Here is a 15,282-nt window from a genome sequence, read left to right as displayed (position 1 = left end):
AGACAATGTATATGAAGTACCTAGAACAGTGCCCAAAGTACAGTAAATGTTATCACACTAGTATTGTTTTTGTGTTATGTGTTATGATTATTATGTCTCCTTTACAGTCCTCCTTGTACTTTAATCTTATCACTAGGTGGCAGCAATGCTCTCTTAACCAGTTTAAATGAAAAGTGGCAACTTTCTGGAATAGATGAGATCAGTGAAGGCTTATCCAACAGGAAGATGTGAGTAGCGCACCAGAAAAACAGGGGGAGAGAGGTCACAGATAGAGATAGAGACAGAGTGAGAAAAGGAGGGAGGGGAGGAGGGAGGGAGGGAGGAAGGGAAAGGAGGAAGAGGGAGAGGGAAAGACAGAGAGGGAGAGAGAGTGAGAGAGATGTTTAGAAATAATTTGATATTTCAAAAGAAAATACTGAAATAGTGATAATGGGGTGGGGGTAGAACTAGATCCATATTGGATATCCTTCCACATTCTATAGGATTTAGTGTTATTTTTGTTTATAAATCCATGTGGGGGAGTGGTGGTTACCATACACTGTTGACCCTTGAACAATGCAGGGCTCAGGGGTACTGACCCCTGCACAGTCAAAAACCTGAGTATAACTTATAGTCGGCCCTCCATATCTGTGGTTCCTCTGTATCCAAAGATTTATCCATCCTTGGATCATGTAGTACTGTAGTACTTACTACTGAAAAAATCCACATATAAGTGGACCTGCACAGTTCAAACCCATGTTGTTCAAGGGTCAAGTGTATTTTCTCTGCTGATGGTTTTTAAGGATCTATACTGGTCCTAGGTGAGATTTAGCAAAGTCAGCTGCCCAGTAAATGTCAGTAAAGCATAATGTGTTTTACTGTTCATTTTAATCAAACCATTAATCTCAATTATAAAAATATGGCTATTTTCCTCTATGTAGAATATTCCTTTTACAATAAGATACTTAATGGTATATTAGTTATCTATTGCTCTGTAACAAATATCCCTAAGGTTGGTGGCTTAAAATGATGAACATTTGTTATCTTGTTTTTTCTCAGGGCCAGGAATCCTGAAGTGGCTTAGTTAAGTGGTTCTGGCTTAGGATCTCCCATGAAGTTTCAGTGAGGACATCAGCTGGGACTACAGTCATCTGAAGGCTTGCCTGAGCCTTGGAGGACCTGCTTCCAAGATGTTTCACTCACATGGTTGGTGGCAAGAGGCCTCAGCTCCTCACCAATTGTTGGTTAGAGGCCTTGATTCCTTTGCATGTCAATAAGCTGACTTGAGTGTCCTCCCAACACGGCAGTCGACCTCTTCCAGGGTTAGTGATCTAAGAGAGACGGCAAGAAGGAAGCCACAATACCTTTTATGAGCTAGTTTGAGAAGTCATGCTCTAACTTCCACCACATTTATTCAAAGTGAGTCACATAGGAGATAACTAAACACAATTGTCAGGAATAATATATGTATACAGGAAATGGAGTTCCCAAATGGAGAAATCACAGACTGATCTCTCTCAGTGTGACCCTGGACCCACCACATTCTCTCCCTGCGTCTTCGTTTCTTCATCTATGAAAACAGGCCACGAAACCATGGCCACTTCAGCTGTAAGGTGGCCTATCTCTGCCCCATCTGGGTGTGACCTCGGTTAACAACTTGGTCTCTTGTTTTGTCTCTAAAATGAAATAATCCTAGATGGTGGATTTCAAACTTTTTAGATCCACTGAGAGAACTGTATTTTACACTGAAACTTCACATACACACAGGTATGTGTATGAGTACGTATGTATAACAGAAATGAAAGTTCCACAACATGATACTTAAAAACACTTATTTGCACGTTGTATTCTCATTACCCCTTCCCGCCATTCTACGTTAATCCATTAAAAAAATTCGGGTGAAAATCTACTACTTTGATTTCACAATCCATTAATGGCTTCACCATTCCTTGTGTGAAAATACTAACACCCCCTTTCACTCCTGGCTGCTCCTTTTCCATTGGTACTAGAACAGAAATCAAGTGAGTCCTCATCTTCTTGTTTCTGGGAGGCAGAAGAGTATCCTCTACAGGTGGGTCAACACTACCAGCCAGCTCTAATTAGGCAGGAGCTAGTATCAGAAGTAGCTTGCCAGGGTGGAAAGGGTACTGCATTTAGCTTCAAAAGTTGGCCCTGTGGGCTTCCCTGGTGGCGCAGTGGTTGAGAATCTGCCTGCCAATGCAGGGGGACACGGGTTCGAGCCCTGGTCTGGGAAGATCCCACATGCCACGGAGCGACTAGGCCCGTGAGCCACAATTGCTGAGCCTGCGCGTCTGGAGCCTGTGCTCCATCCGCAACAAGAGAGGCCGCGATAGTGAGAGGCCCGCGCACCGCGATGAAGAGTGGCCCCCACTTGCCGCAAGTAGAGAAAGCCCTCGCACAGAAACCAAGACCCAACACAGCCATAAATAAATAAATAAATAAATAAATAAATAAATAAATAAAATTTAAAAAAAAAAAAAAAAAGTTGGCCCTGTAACTCACTAGCTATCTGACCTTGGGCAGTCCTTTAACCTCTCTAGTTCATTCCTCCTCTCTACAACTGGAATTAGTAATCCCTCGCCTATTCCATAAAGTTGTTACTAGGCTCAAAATTAGATAATTGGGCACTAACCCTGTGGCAGAGAATTTACAGACCGGATCTTTGAACCTCACAACAACCCCGTAAGATATAGAATATTATACTTGTTTTACAGGTGAAGAAATTAAGGCTTAGAGAATTTACGTAGGCAAGATCTTAAAGTCAGCAAGTGGCAGAACTAGAATTCCAAACCAGTTCTGACTCCAAAGCCGTCACACAAAACAGAGGTAAACTATGACTATTTTCATTTGATGTTAAGTGCTGACCACCTGACGTACTAAAATATAGGTTCATCCTGAATCACCAGTGTAGTGACTTCAGAAACCAGTCCATCGGGCCACGTTTTCAGATCCTATTTTGCCCTTAACACACATGAGGTGTTTCGAGCTTTAGGGTTTAAAGCGGCCCTGACGCACCGGGGCCCGCGGGCACTAACAGCGCTTCCGCTCCTGCAGGGCACCCGTGAGACTCACGCATGGTCAGCATGTCAGAACCGGGCGCGTTTCTGTAAGTGCTGCCCCCAAACCAACTCCTCAGGTGGCTTCACACAACCCCCTCACATTCAGAAGCGTCGTTTTTAGGGAAAGGCCTCGCTTACAGCCCTTTCTGTCGCTGTGGGCTTTGTCCCATCAAGCGTGAGCCAGCCCTCGGCTGTGGGACGCGGAGGCCCCGCCCCGAGGGAACCCCTCGGGGCGCGTGTCCCGGGCCCGGCGCCCCGGCCTCCTCGCGGTCGGGGCCGGCACCACAAAGCCCTTTATTGAGGCTGGGGCTTGACGCAGGGCCGCCCGCAGCTCCCGGCGCGAGCAGGAAGGAGGAGCGGGACCGCGGCGTGTGCGCGGCCATGGGCGACTAGATGGGCGCGCGCTCTGCCCTCGATCCCCAGGGGACCGCGACCCTCCCGGACCCCAGAGCGCCGGTAACCGGGCGTCGGCGGCCTCTCCCAGGACCCCTCTCGCGAGGCCCGGGCGGAGTGGACGCGCCCGCCGCGTGCGTGGTGCGGCTGGGAGGGGGAGTGGTTTGAGGCGCGGGCGGCGAGGGCCCGCCCTCCCCTTTTTCTCCCTCCCCTTTTTCTCCCTCCCCTTTTTCTCCCTCCCCTTTTTCTCCCTCCCCTTTTCCTTCCTCCCCCTTTTCTCCCTCCCCCTTTTCTCCCTCCCCTTTTTCTCCCTCCCCTTTTCTCCCTCCCCTTTTTCTCCCTCCCCTTTTCTCCCTCCCCTTTTCCTCCCTCCCCTTTTCCTCCCTCCCCTTTTCCTCCCTCCCCTTTTTCTCCCGCCCCCTTTTCTCCCTCTCCTCTTCTTCTCCCTCACCCCTCGCCTCTCCTCCCCTTCCCCCTACTTTCCCCATCCCCTTAATTCCCCCGCTCCTCGCTCCGGGCCCTGCAGGCCGCGGGTTCCTCCCGGGGTCTCCGCGTCCCGCGGGGAGGAGGCTCGTCCCGAAGAAGCGTGCGCTGGAAGGGAAGTGGGAGTGGTGCTTGAAGTCGGCCACGTTTTAAGTTCAGAGGTTTTTTTTTTTTGGTTTAAGTTCAGATTTTTGAAAAAGGAAAAACCTGGGAAGGTTTGCATCCTTTAAAGGGCTCGGGCGGAGGACGGGAAGTTCCTGTGTCCGCAGAGCTATTTGTCGCTTAACATTGCCACAGTCAGACACCTTTTGGTGATGAGGTATTTGAGCCAGTTTGGTAGACTTAGGCAATGACAATTTACCGGGCCGGAATGCCGATGCTGTTCACCTGGCATCTTCTCCTTACATGGCAAGACATGATAAAATGAGTTCGTGGAAAATAAAAGAGAACACAGTTCTACATTAGGAATTCAGTTCAGTGAACGTTGATTAGGGACGTTCTTACATTCAGAAGATTTTTTTCTGAAGCTTTTTTATTATTTGGGTATTAAAAATATTCAAGTGAATATTTTATTTTAATATTAATTAGGTGCATTGCAATCATTTCAGACAAAGTGAACAGAATATCTGAGTCATTACATCAGACAATTAGGAAATTGGACTGTAATAATTCACCATGGCTTATGGCTTGCCAAGAAAGAACGCAGTGGAAACCATTTTGAGGTGCAATTGTTATAAAGTGTAAGTATATTTATCCTGGTAAGCGTTGACTTGGGCTGGGGAGTGTCCTTGTTAAAATAAAAGTATTGGACACCCTTACGTTCCCCATGAGATACCGGACTATATGAGGCATTCTCAGGTGTCTGGGTACTGATGTTTTTAAAAGGAAAATGCTTTTATAAGGATTTATAAATTTTCTTACTTGGTTTTCATAACAAAACAACACTGTGAAATGAGGAAACTGAGGTTTGAAGAAGTGGTATGATCCAGGTCCCACAGTCATGTAGTAAGGAAGTGACAGGGTTAGAAGTCTGAGTCTTCTTTACTCCAAAGCAACATTTTCCAATGCAGACAGCCACTTTAAAATCCCTCTTTAGATAGTGTAAATCTACCTAAAAATGCCTTGGTGTCAGATATATCTTAACAGAATACTTAATTAGCTGGTACAGAGAGTTAGTTTTGCATCCTGTACATTTTGTCAGGTGATGTATGGACATCAAGAAGACCTGCGCTCAAAGCCTGGCCCTGCCACTGGCTCCCTATGCTGCCTTGAGCAAATTACTTAACTTCTCTGTACCTTGGCCTCCACATCTGTGAAATGGACATATCAATACCTACCTATATGGTGTGGAATACAAATGAAGTAATGTATGTAAGGTACTTGCATGTTGCCTGACATAATAGTAAACCCATAATAAACATGGGTTGCTACTACATGGTAGTTTCACTCTGTGCTACCTTGTTTTTAATTTTTGGACTTGTTTTTTTAAACCTCTCTGCCACAATGTATGACATATTACCGTGGTGAGTCAATTGAATTTTACTTTTTGACAGTGTTCTAAGAAGTAAATGGAGACACCCCACGGGGTTGTAAGACGAGAGATATGGGAAAACCAGAGAAAACTCATCATTGCATTCTATTTAGATTTGTTAGTTCAGTATGTATTTAGACATTGAACTATAGACAAATACCACTGTAGTCATTATTGTAAACATAATTTTTATAACGAAGATATTCCTGTATCTGGAGAATGATTTAAAGCACTGATTCTGTGGTTTTGGCTATATAACATTTTATGTCACGAATAATATCTGCAAAACCAGTGTCTTCTCTATCATTCTCACAAGAAAGTATTTGATATTCTATTTATAAGAGCAGCTAAATTAAGAGGAATAGAATGGTAGTAGCAGTCTTTGGAGTTCACTAGCTCAGGCAGCTCCTCACCTTGGGCTTTTTTTGGTTAAGTATTTTTAGAAGATTATAAAAAAATATGCTAAAAACATTTGAACAATATGGAAGCATTTGAAAGGAAAATTAAAATGTTACCTCTTACATCTGCATTGCCATCCCTGCCCTACCCGCCCGCTCAGGTAAAATGTTTTATATATTTTTTAGAATTTCTGTCTGTTATATAAGATACACACACACATATGTATATACACACACATGTTTTTACACATGGGATTATATTGCTCCCTCCCCACCTATATCGTGTGTAGCCTAGTGGTTAAGAGCACAGATTCTACAGTCTGACTTTCTGGGTTGAAATTTCAAACCCAAGCCTTGTGACCTTGAGCAAGTTGGTGTCTGTTCTTATTTCCTAATCTGTAAAATGAGCATAACAATAGCATCTGCCTACTTCATAGGGTTACTGTGGTAATTAAATGTGTTTATATGTGTATACTGATTAAAACAGTGTCTTGCATGTAGTAGGTGCTAGGTAAGCATTAGCTGTTTTTTTTTTCTTTCTTTTTTTTTTTTTCGTCGCGCCATGCGGGTTGTGGGATCTTAGTTCCCCGACCAGGGATTGAATCGCGGCCCTCGGCAGTGAGAGAGTGGAGTCCTAACTAATGGACTGCCAGGGAATTCCCAGCATTAGCTGTTTTATTGCTCATCTTTCCAAATCAATATATAAGGATAAATCTCATTCTTTCATTACATGTATGTACTACAGTTTGTTTAACCAGGCTGCTCTTTTTTTTTTTTGGGGAGTATAATTGCTTTACAGTGCTGTGTTAGTTTCAGCCACACAGAGAAGTGAATCAGCCATATGCATACACACATCCCCTCCCTCTTCTATCCCCCCCCATCCCACCCAGCTAGGCCATCACAGAGCACCGAGCTGAGCTCCCTGTGCTATACAGCAGGTTCCCACTAGCTATCTATTTTACACATGGTAGCGTATTTACGTCAAACCTAATCTCCCAATTCATCCCACCCTCCCCTTCCCCCACTGTGTCCATGAGTCCGTTCTCTACATCTGCCTTTCTAGTCCTGCCCTGCAAATAGGTTCATCTGTACCATTTTTCTAGATTCCACAAATATGCATTAATATACGATATTTGTTTTTCTCTTTCTGACTTAATTCACTCTGTATGCAGACTCTAGGTCCGTCCACTTCTGTACAAATGACTCAATTTCATTTCTTTTTATGGCTGAGTAATATTCCATTATATATACCTACCACCTCTTCTTTATCCATTCATCTGTCAATGGACATTTAGGTTGTTTCCATGTCCTGGCTATTGTAGCTAGTGCTACAATGAACATTGGAGTACATGTGTCTTTTTGAATTATGGTTTTCTCAGGATATATGCCCAGTAGTGGGATTGCTGGGCCATATGGTAGTTCTATTTTTAGTTTTTTAAGGAACCTCCATACTGTTCTCCATAGTGGCTGTATCAATTTACATTCCCACCAACAGTGCAAGAGGGTTCCCTTTTCTCCACACCCTCTCCAGCATTTGTTGTTTGTAGATTTTTTGATGATGGCCATTCTGACCGGTGTGAGGTGATACCTCATTGTAGTTTTGATTTGCATTTCTTTAATAATTAGTGCTGTTGAGCATCTTTTCATGTGACTCTTGGCCAGCTGTATGTCGTCTTTGGAGAAATGTCTATTTAGGTCTTCCACGCATTTTCTGATTGGGTTTTTTTTTGATATTGAGCTGCATGAGCTGTTTGTATATTTTGGAGATTGTTTTGTCTGTTGCTTCGTTTGCAAATATTTTCTCCCATTCTGTGGGTTGTCTTTTCATCTTGTTTATGTTTTCCTTTGCTGTGCAAAAGCTTAATTAGGTCCCATTTGCTTATTTTTCTTTTTATTTTCATTACTCTAGGAAGTGGGTCATAAAAGATCTTGCTGTGATTTATGTCAGAGTGTTTTTCCTGTATTTTCCTCTAAGAGTTTTATAGTGTCTGGTCTTACATTGAGGTCTTTAATCCATTTTGAGTTTATTTTTGTGTATGGGGTTAGGTAGTGTTCTAATTTCATTCTTTTACATGTAGTTGTCCAGTTTTCCCAGCACCATTTATTGAAGAGGCTGTCTTGTCTCCATTGTATATTCTTGAACCAGGCTCTTCTTGATAGATATTAAGGTTACTTTGTGAGGTTTTTTTGGGGACAAACGATGCTTCAATGAGCATTCTTGTAAATACATCTTTGTGTATTTGTTCAAGTGCATTTATAATAATTATAGACTTCAAGTCACTCCTTAAGGTTAGATGATAAAGTAAGAAGTAAGCTGGAGGAGGAGAACAGATGGCATGTGTGTAATACACTCACTTCCCCTACTTGGACCACAGCAGGTCTTTCATCTTTCCTCATGCATATGAACTCATGTTGACTGTAGATGAGAAGCATAGCTGATATTTTAAAGTTCCAAATTAGGATACATAAAACAATCCATTAAAATTTCATTGTGATTATTTTTAAATATTGTAGTTTGGGGTTTCATTCCCTTCTCCAGTTTTCTAAGGATTCTCTTGGTACTAGTGCTTCTATATACACCTAGGTTACATCCCAGCTCTGGTTCTCTGTTAACTTCTGAGTCTTTGTGTTCCTTTTCTACCTCCATGGTAGTCGTAAAGATTAAAATCAGATCACACACTCAAAGCCTTAGTGTGTGCCAAGCACTCTGCTCAACGTGTGAGTATTCCCTTTGTTCCTTCCCTAATGTGTTCATATTTTTGATCAGCCAAAAAAGACTTGGAGCTTAGTTTTTTTTTTTTTTCTTTTTTAAAATAATTAATTAATTAATTAATTAATTTTTGGCTGCGTTGGGTCTTCATTGCTGCACGCAGGCTTTCTCTAGTTGCGGCAATCAGGGGCTACTCTTTGCTGCGGTGCGCGGGCTTCTCATTGCAGTGGCTTCTCTTTGTTGCGGACCATGGGCTCCAGGAGCATGGGCTTCAGTAGTTGTGGCTTGCGGGCTCTAGCATGTGGGATCTTCCCGGACCAGGGCTCGAACCCATGTCCCCTGCATTGGCAGGCAGATTCTTAACCACTGTGCCACCAGGGGAGTCCCAAGCTTACAGTTTTTAACTACATCCTCTTTAAGGACATGTAAAGATTGGATTGACTCCAAAGAGGCTGTTTTTTGAGCAAAAATTTCCGTCATTATAATTTATGGTCATTTTCAGTATATCTCTACATTAGTTAATATAAGGCTCCTTCTCCTGGCTAGGTTTGCAACTCTGGAAAATCCTGAATACTCTCCTGTAAACCAAAATGTCTAGTGGAAAATAGAACTGAGAATTCAAATGTCTTTTCTATATCCTGCAGTAGATGTCAATAAATATTTATTGAATGAATTAATGAATTTTTGCCCTAGACAGGAACCCTGGGACCTTGTATTACTCACAAAGACCTGGTACACAAACCTAGCCAACATCAAGTTGCCTTTCTTGGAAGAAATTGCATTTGGTAGTTCTATACACCTCAAAAAATGTAAAGCCATTAAGGATGGTCTGCTCCCTTCAGCAGAATGTAAGTTCTGAGGGAACTACTTTATTATATTTTTTTATTTGAATTTTATTTTACTTATTTATTTTTATACAGCAGGTTCTTATTAGTTATCTATTTTATACATATTAGTGTATATATATCGATCCCAATCTCCCAGTTCATCCCATCACCACCCAGCCCCTCCCTCTGGGCTTTCCCCCCTTGGTGTCCATATGTTTCTGTAGGAACTATTTTAATAAATTGCAAATTTTGTGTGTTATTTTGATTATTAGACAAATGTTTAAATCTGATCATTCACACCCATACTCCCTATCTATGTAGCCCTGTCTTGTTTAGTATTCAAGAATGTGAATTTTTCTGTGTGCTAAATATTCAGTTTTGACTAAATTATGCCTGGTGAAAAATGTCAGTTGGATTGCTTCATGTATTTTATTTTTCAGCCATCCAACTTGAAAGGGAGTATGAAATGAAGCACTTGAATAACCTGAAATGTGAGGAAAATGCAGCCGAGGAAATTCAGTTTTCCCTAAGGGAAAGGCCAGTTGGTTTGAGAAGACCTCTCCCACCTAAGTGACAGTCATCTCATAGTTGAATCTGTACTCTGTGCTTTCTGCATCCAAAGAGGATGAAGGGCTCTGACCTTCCACTGTGTGAAGTTTGGTGCAGTCATCTGAATGCCCCCTGGTGGATGAGCCAGCTCCCGTGGGTTAGTTGACAGCTCTGAACAGATCTTCTGGGTCCCAGTCCCATATTTGCACCTTTGTATCACAGCAACAGTACTGTAAATAAATGAAAATGTAGCTGGCATTGAGTCATTTGTGCTATTCATTTTGATTTTTGTAAAGTTGCACTAAGGAAAGAGGAAACTCCTTGTCAGAGGCATCCCCCCACCAAGAGACATTATTTTGAAGAATATTTTGAATTTTCATCTTTGAGACCCCAAGGAGGTACGAAGAAAGGAGAGAGGGAAATTATTTATAAAATGATTAACTGTGAAAAATTTTGTTTGATTAAGAAAAATTGTAGGTTTCATTTTAGTAACTCTCTAGTTTCCAGTTTTCAATGAAACATCATTTACTATTCTCATGTGGTACTTTATTTTTTTAAAACATCTTTATTGGAGTAATGTTGCTTTACAATGTTGTGTTAGTTTCTGCTGTACAACAAAGTGAATCAGCTATACATATACATATATCCCCATATCCCCTCCCTCTTGAGCCTCCCTTGAATCCTCCCTATCCCACCCCTCTAGGTGGTCACAAAGCACCGAGCTGATCTCCCTGTGCTATGCAGCAGCTTCCCACTAGCTGTGTATATATGTCAATGCTACTCTCTCACTACATCCTAGCCTCCCCTCCGCCCTCTGTGTCCTCAAGTCTTGTTCTCAACTCATGTGGTACTTTAAAGTGGCAAGTAGAACTTACTTTGTTTTTGTTCTTCTAAAAAACCGTCTTTTTTCCTTTTGCCTAATTTCATATTGTCTTTCTGGGATACCCTCTGGAGCATGTGGAACACACATACATGTGTGAAAATGATATGAAAATACAAAGACAGCTGTGAGGAAAACTCTTTATTTGTACAGAGTGGTTGGAGAATGGGGAATTAACTGGAAAGAACTGGATTTGCATGAACAAATTTTCCTAGAATTCGAATCCAGTAAAGCACACTTGGATGTGAAAGTTACATTTAAGCACAATTTAGTGTTAGATGATCCAGTAGGCATTTTATGATCTGGTATTTTAGCCTCATTATGAAAGGCGTTATGGCATAGTATTTAAGAGTACATACTTTAGACCTGGCTGCCTTCTTCAAATCCCAGCTTGGCTGCTGATAGTGGTGTGACCTGGGGTGAGTTACCTTATGTCCTGAGCTTCAGTTATCTTACATCATATAAGATAAGAGTAATACTGGTACTACTTCATAGAATTGTCATGATTAAATGAAAACTGCCTGGTACACAATGAGAATTACTCTAGTGTTAGCTATTAGTGTGATCAACACTTCCTTTGTACTGCTGTAATCTTAGTATCGAAGATGAATGACATTGGGCTGACTCTGTTGACCTTTGTGGAGACCAGAAATCTTGAATTTTCAAAAATTTGGTTTTATTCTTGTCAATGTATATGTACTTGCCAGACCGTATGACCTGATTTTTTTAAATTTAATTTTTATTTTATATTGGAATATAGTTGATTTACAATGTTGTGTTAGTTTCAGGTGTACAGCAAAGTCATTCAGTTATACATCTACATAGATCCATTTTTTTTCAGATTATTTTCCCATGTAGGTTATTACAGAGTACTGAATAGAGTTCCCTGTGCTATACAGTAGGCTCTTATTAGTTATATATTTTATATATAGTAGTGTATATATGTCAATCCCAAACTCCCAATTTATCTCTCCCTCCCTTCCCCCTTGGTAACCATAAGTTTGTTTCTACATCTGTGACTCTATTTCTGTTTTGTAAATAGGTTCATTTGTACCATTTTTTTAGATTCCACATATAAGTGAAATCATATGATAATTGTCTTTCTCTGTCTGACTTCACTTAGTATGATAATCTCTAGGTCCATCCACGTTGTTGCAGGTGGCATTATTTCATTCCAGCGTGACATTTTAGTTCAAAATCTGGCATTTCCTGATCTTTCTGTTTATAAACAACAATCTCTGATAATCAGCTTGTCACTTATGTCTTTCTCTTAAAAGAAGCATGGAAAATTTGTGTGAAAAAAGCCACTGTGTAACTCAGAAACATACGTGTTGGTTTATGTCTGCTCTTAGGAGCCACCAGAGGACCTTAAGCATCTTACTCCTCACCTCAGAGCCTTACACCCCTAGTTAGAAACATTAATTGGGGGTATGAGTTACATGCTTCCATCCTTCTTCAGAGCCATTGTGAAAATGGATGAAATATGTATCTGTTTGCAAAAAGCTTTCCGGAATTAAACAGTTTAATATTCCTTGGGAAAAGGTGGGATTTGAGAAAACTTTAGTTTCCCATCATTCTCTTGGGAGAAAAATCTCTGCTTGCAGCTTTAAGATTCTTCTAATTGTGTTTTTAGGTATATATTTCTGAGCCTGCTTTAAACTGTACATATTTAAGTAAAATTACATCACAAAATATATGTAATATGTGTATGTACATCTCTCTCCTGAAATGACATAAGAAGAGGAACAGTTTCTTACGTTTGTACTCCGGTGCCTTATCTTGATGCCTAACTCATGTAGCCCCTTAATAAACATTTATTGATCGTTGACTGAAAATTTCCATATGGTCAAAGTTTCATAATAGAAAGTACTTCATAGTTGTATTCTTACTTTTTTTTAAAAAAATTTTTATTTAGTTATTTATTTATTTTTGGCTGTGTTGGGTCTTCGTTTCTGTGCGAGGGCTTTCTCCAGTTGCGGCGAGCGGGGGCCACTCTTCATCGCGGTGCACGGGCCTCTCATTGTTGCGGCCTCTCTTGTTGCGGAGCACAGGCTCCAGACGCGCAGGCTCAGTAGTTGTGGCTCACGGGCCCAGTTGCTCCGCGGCATGTGGGATCTTCCCAGACCGGGGCTCGAACCCGTGTCCCCTGCATTGGCAGGCAGATTCTCAACCACTGCGCCACCAGGGAAGCCCTATTCTTACTTTTTGCAGTAGGATAATTTTTATGGAGAGGTAGCCATGGTGTGATTGAATATGGGCTCAAACAGTTCAAGACAAAGATAAGAATGAACAAATACAAAATTTTACATAAAACGTGTTAAAGTTATAAAAATTTGTTTTAAACTGTAACAATTTTATTTGCATACTAAAATTTTGCTCCTTAACATCTCTGACCCCTTCCACTTTGTTATTGATGTCACAAGTTACATATTTTTATATTGTATACCCATTAGTATAGATTTATAGTTACTTTTTATGCTTTGTCTTTTAAATTCTATACCAGCATTCAAAGAGCACCACCATTACAGTATCACAGTATTTTGTGTTTGTCTATATATTTACTTTCACCAGTGACATTTATACTTTCAGATGCTTTCATGTTACTATCTAGTGTCATTTTGTTTCAACTTGAAGGACTCCCTCTAGCATTTCTTGTAGGGCAGGTCTAGTGGTGTTGGACTCCCTTAGTTCTGTTTATCTGTGAAAGTCTTAATTTCTCCTTAATTTTTGAAGGTCAGTTTTGCCAGATATAGAATTCCCAGCTGGTAGTTTTTTTCTTTTCAGCACTTTGAATATATTATCCCATTCCCTTCTGGCCTGCAAGGTTTCTGCTGAGAAATCTGCTAATAATTTAATAGGAGCTCCTTTATACATGATGAGTTGCTTTTCTCTCACTACTTTCAAGATTCTCTCTTTGTGACTTTTAACAGTTTTATTATAATGTATCTCAATGGAAATCTCTTTGGTTGATCCTAGATGGAGTTTTTTGAGCTTTTTGAAGTTGAATATCAATTTTCTTTCTCAAAGTTGGGAAGTTTTTGGTCATTATTTCTTCAAGTAGGCTTTCTTCTTCTGGGACTCCCATAATGTATATCAAGTTGGTCTTCTGGTACCCCACAAGGTCTCTTAGACTCTCTTTACTTTTCTTCTTTTTTCTTTTTACTCCTCTGACTCAGTAATTTCAAATGATCTTTCTTCAAATTCAGTGATTCTTTCTTATGCTTGATCAACTCTGTTGTTGAACCTCTCTAGTGAATTTTTCAGCTCAGTTATTGTATTCTTCAGCTCCAGCATTTGTTTTCTTTCCTTTTGTGTTGTTTTTCTTTGTTGATATTCTCATTTTGTTCATGCATCACTTTCCTAATTTGGTTTAGTTGTCTATCTGTGTTCCCTTTTTAGCTCATTGAACATCTTTAAGGTGGTTATTTTGAATTCTTTGTCAGGTAATTCATAGATCTGCAATTTTTTTAGGATCAGTTTCTGGAGATTTATTTTGTTTATTTGAATGGACCATGTTTACTTGTTTCTTTGTAGGCTTTGTGATCTTTGGTGAGATTTTGGCATTTGAAAAGCCAGTCTTTACAGACTGACTTTGTATGGGGGAAGAACTTCAACATATGGGGAAGAACTTCAACAATCAGCCTGGCTAGAGATTTTGTGGACCTCTCAAACCTTTCTGGAGATGCATCTTCTCTGGGTTTGTGTGTATAATTTCCAGGTAGAAGAGGTTTGTCCACTTCCTCACTGGAGCCTGTAATCTCTTGCTCCCACTGTTGTCTGTCTGTGATAGTACACTATCTCTGGTGCTGTAACAAACTGCAGTGCTTGTGTTTGTTCGCTATGGCCCCCAACCCGGTATCCAAACTGCTGTTCCCATCAGTGTTCTGAGTCAGGTGAGACAGAATCCTGTGAGGAGCCCCTGAAAAGAACATTGGATACACAGTTTACTCTTCTCTTTCCTTCCTGAGGGAGAAGCTGGGAGTTGGGATTTTTCTTTTGATCATCCCATACTGTGCCAGGGAGAGGGAGTGGCTAGGGTGGGTAAATGTCATGAGTTCTCCTACTTCCTTTGATGCATCTTTCTTGGCTTTGTGTTCACCTGAGGTGGTACAACATCTTAACTGGTTTCTGGAGTGCCCACAAGGGCAATTTGGTCTGTCTATTGTTAAGTCAGTGTCTTCTGAGGGATCAAGAGCCTAGGGATTCCTATTCTATGATCTTGCTGACATCACTCTACAAATATGCGATTTCTGTTATGTTGATAGTACACTGGGATTTTAGGGTTATGTATAAGGATGAGGTTGCAAACCCATGCATCCCAATATCAAGTAGGTAACATAACTGAACAAAATGGGCCAGTGAAGCCATAAAGGGAATCCAGAGACAGGAGAAGTGGAGAGCATGCATCTCCTTCAAAGGGGCAGCAGTTTCTTAGCTCTTGCCTATTGATGC

The 15,282-nt window shown here is 40.9% G+C and overlaps 1 protein-coding gene and 1 long non-coding RNA gene across 10 annotated transcripts in view; one reads left to right on the top strand and one right to left on the bottom strand.

Moving 5' to 3' along the window:
• The window catches only part of LOC309661545, a 34,961-nt gene extending 31,752 nt beyond the window's left edge, over positions 1–3,209 (bottom strand). For 3 of the 4 annotated variants that reach the window (XR_014264056.1, XR_014264057.1, XR_014264058.1), the window contains exons 1-2: positions 2,633–3,209; positions 1,183–1,310 (exon numbers count right to left, since the gene is read on the bottom strand). This is a non-coding gene — a long non-coding RNA (uncharacterized lncRNA). The remainder of the gene's footprint in view (positions 1–1,182; positions 1,311–2,632) is intronic. The other variant, XR_014264059.1, reaches the window with a different exon arrangement.
• Positions 3,210–3,373: 164 nt separating this feature from the next.
• LOC309661542 (uncharacterized protein C4orf36) lies at positions 3,374–10,206 on the top strand. Of its 6 annotated transcripts, none has more exons than XM_082463283.1 (4): positions 3,374–3,515; positions 4,544–4,675; positions 9,268–9,422; positions 9,842–10,206. In XM_082463283.1, the coding sequence occupies exons 2-4, from the start codon at positions 4,611–4,613 to the stop codon at positions 9,973–9,975; spliced, it is 354 nt and encodes a 117-aa protein (XP_082319409.1). In that variant the 5' UTR covers positions 3,374–3,515; positions 4,544–4,610; the 3' UTR covers positions 9,976–10,206. The 6 variants fall into 6 exon arrangements, with proteins under 6 accessions (XP_082319409.1, XP_082319408.1, XP_082319410.1 ...); XM_082463282.1 differs by lacking the exon at positions 3,374–3,515 and adding an exon at positions 3,852–4,072; XM_082463284.1 differs by lacking the exon at positions 3,374–3,515 and adding an exon at positions 3,852–4,072 and having other exon boundaries at positions 4,524–4,675.
• Positions 10,207–15,282: the final 5,076 nt, after the last annotated feature.

The sequence above is a fragment of the Balaenoptera physalus genome (genome assembly GCF_965194825.1).
Source record: "Balaenoptera physalus genome assembly, chromosome: 5".
NCBI lineage: Eukaryota > Metazoa > Chordata > Mammalia > Artiodactyla > Balaenopteridae > Balaenoptera > Balaenoptera physalus.
This window is presented reverse-complemented; position numbering and strand designations above follow the sequence as displayed.

Coding starts and splice junctions, on each gene's coding strand:
- LOC309661542 (XM_082463283.1), top strand. CDS start 4,611: ATGGCTTATGGCTTGCCAAGAAAGAACGCAGTGGAAACCATTTTGAGG. Junction 4,676..9,267: donor AGGTGCAATTGTTATAAAGT/GTAAGTATATTT, acceptor TTTTTGCCCTAG/ACAGGAACCCTGGGACCTTG. Junction 9,423..9,841: donor TCTGCTCCCTTCAGCAGAAT/GTAAGTTCTGAG, acceptor TTTATTTTTCAG/CCATCCAACTTGAAAGGGAG.